Genomic DNA, 2,994 nt, shown 5'->3' on the forward strand with positions numbered 1-2,994 from the left:
TTCCCTACTTTGCAAAGACATGCCAGTAAAGGAGCAGCTTGGGAGGATAAGGCCACAGCAGAATTGAAGATCTATGCAGGATTTTTAACTCAGCAAGAGATCAGGGCATGGATTTTCCTCTCCTGTAAGACCTGCAGAGGAACAATGCCTCTCCCAAGTACAAGGGCTATCCAAAGGTAAGGGTGTGTGGCTAGAGGTCAGGCTAACAGAAACTGTTCACAGCTTCAGTGCACTGAGAAACCAACACAAGTATTAGTGCGGGTTTACTGTAATAACCAGCGTGCTCAATTGACTCATGAAACGTAACATTATCTACAGCACTGAGGAACTTGAAAAAAGGAAGGAGTTTCCTTCACCTTTTCTGGACTGTCAGGCTTCTCTCCAGAAAGCATTGAGACTTTTCTAACTTTGTCTTCCTCGAGTTCCACAAGACACCGTGGATCCTTGCTAAGGGCAACAGCCATAATGCGGTAAGTGGTACCCAGGAGAAGATTTTGGTTACGCAAGATCTCGATGTTCTTGCTCAGGTGGTCAGGCACATTCTCATCTGCTGGAATTCAATGGTAAAAATCAACAACTTGGCAGCGAAGTGGATGCCCATAAAAAAAAGAACAGACCCCATAGCATGACTTCTGCATTAGTACAGTCCTACTAGATAATGCATTACCCAGTAAGGAGACAGTTTTCAACACTGTGAGTATTTGTTGAGGGCTACTCTGGGTCTGACAGGAACTGTGGCTGACATGGCAATAGCTGTGGTTCCATCTCACTAGCCAGCTGTCTCTGGTTTTAGATTCCCTCTTCAGATCCTTCAGAAGCTTCTTAGCAACTGCAAAGCTGTTCTGTATGAATAGATCAAAGTGGTAGTTTTTCAGTAACACATTGTAGAAGGGTAGGTTAAATAAAGAAATCAAATAAATAGAAAAGACTCCTAAACGTAGGCAAAATATGGAAGGGTTCCACTGCTGAACAGCTTATATATGAAAAACAAACTTACACTAATGAAGATATGGGAGGGGGAGGGGAGGAGAGGGGAAACTGATCTAAAATTTGATGGACAGAAGAGGTTTTATTCTATTTGTATCAAATAATTATCAGTCATCCACCAATACAAACACCTACCAGTGATTTTATCTGCCATGTGGCCCAATTCAACAAAGCATTTAAATGTGTTCAAGTGTTTTGAGGAACCGGGTCTATAATAAACAGAATTAATCAAAACCTTAGTCTCAGTTTCGCCTAACCCTCTAAAACCATATTGGGTTTATATATGTATTGTAGCATATAGAGGAAAAACTCTCTCTCTCAATCTCTATCTAAAGTACCTAAATTTGATGGGGTGAACTAAGGTACAATAGAAGCATTTCACATTATAATGGAAATATTTTTTAATGTTACTGGACTTGTTCCAAGCTGGGAACCCTCAACTCTATTTTAGCGTGGAATTCTTATTCCCTTCATTGTAACTGACAGACCCTATTCAACATACATAGGCAAAATTTTGAGATGTTATGTTACAAATTAGGGTTCTAAATCATTTAAACTATTAATAAGTGGTCTGACTTTCATATATATTGAGTATGACATTCACTGAGCCCAACGGTAGTTTTTGAATGTTCTAAAAACAGGTTATTTGTTTGCAGACTTTAGATGAATGCTGGTCACAGTATCTATTAGCGTCCAACAAGAAAAGGTATGGCTGAGTGGTGTCAAGTGGGGCAAGGTAAGGGGAGCTGGTTCAATCTGAATTTGGTCTGTAGCACTTTATACAGAAAGCTGACTTGTAAATGCCTGCAATAAATCACGAGACTAAATATATAAAAATAAGAAGCTTTGAATTATGATCAATCACAACAGTTTTATTGAAAACGTCCTGCTCATAGCTATGCTGTTTACCTATTTATTCTGAAAAACATCATATCATCTAAAGAGCAAAATGAGCCTTTAGGCACAGTTCCAAGAATTACACATTTTTAAGTGTTTTCATTAAGTCATCTATTAGTTTGTACAGAAAGAATCAGACCTCCCCATGCATTCAAAAACGTTTCGTGGGAACAAATTCCTATGTGTCTGGGCAATCTTGGGACAATTAACAGCATATTTCCAGATCTAACTGATTCATGAGAAAATCATTGAAAACACAATTAGGCCATGAAGAGTCACCTGCTTTCGGGCACTCTCTATCATCTTCATTTTCAAGTTGAATTTGCAGCTTCTAATCATTGAGTGAATGTTGTCTTCTTGCTGATCCACCTCCATTTCGTCACCAATGTCTCCTGCTTCAACCACCTCCATACTGTCATCAGCTTGGACATTAAGAAGTTTCTCCTGAATTTTGTCAAGAAAGAAACACCTATACAGTAGAATGGTGAAAGGGAATACAAGTTACTTCCACATACACTGAGCAGGAAACAGATGTATATTCAGTGCTGCCATTCTTTCCACTGGCAAACACGAATAAATAATTTCAGTCAGTACCTGATGGAATTGTGCTCCTTCAGGAAGAAGTAGGCATATTCTATGCATCTGAACAGTTGCAACCATGGTTAGAGTGACCCAACTAGGTGGTCAGGGATTTTGGAATGATGTATCCCTTTTACTTTGAACACTGCACCTAGCTGGAGAACCTAACTCTGTATATACTGGACTTCAGGTACTAGAAAATGCCTGTACTTTTACATGGTTTTTATATGACTTCAATCCCAAATTTACTGAGACAAGCCTACAGGCCTAACTCTAATGCCTTCATAAAATGTAAAATGGTTTATGAAATCCAAGTGCCAGACTATGCTACACATCAGTCTTAGACCCAAAAACAAACTTTAGATTTGTATAGGCATCCTTTAAAATTTATATTCCAGCTGTGCTCAAAGACCCCAGTCAAAGTTTGGCCCTACCAATACACTAACTCATAGCAAGTCCTCCTTACTCCTAAGTTCTTATGTAATTTGACAGGACTTCCTCCAGGGCAGGCTTATTCAAGTTGAGAAAGAG

General features: G+C 39.2%; 1 protein-coding gene across 1 annotated transcript in view; it reads right to left on the reverse strand.

Annotated features, from left to right (window-relative positions):
• Nucleotides 1–2,994, reverse strand: part of PRKDC (protein kinase, DNA-activated, catalytic polypeptide) — a 123,501-nt gene that overhangs the window by 29,715 nt on the left and 90,792 nt on the right. The window contains exons 69-71 of the mRNA XM_025201027.1: nt 2,164–2,353; nt 668–842; nt 357–547 (exon numbers count right to left, since the gene is read on the reverse strand). Of these exons, the coding sequence (XP_025056812.1) occupies nt 357–547; nt 668–842; nt 2,164–2,353 (556 nt within the window). The remainder of the gene's footprint in view (nt 1–356; nt 548–667; nt 843–2,163; nt 2,354–2,994) is intronic.

Source organism: Alligator sinensis, unplaced genomic scaffold (assembly GCF_000455745.1).
Source record: "Alligator sinensis unplaced genomic scaffold, ASM45574v1 scaffold615_1, whole genome shotgun sequence".
NCBI classification, from domain to species: Eukaryota; Metazoa; Chordata; order Crocodylia; family Alligatoridae; genus Alligator; species Alligator sinensis.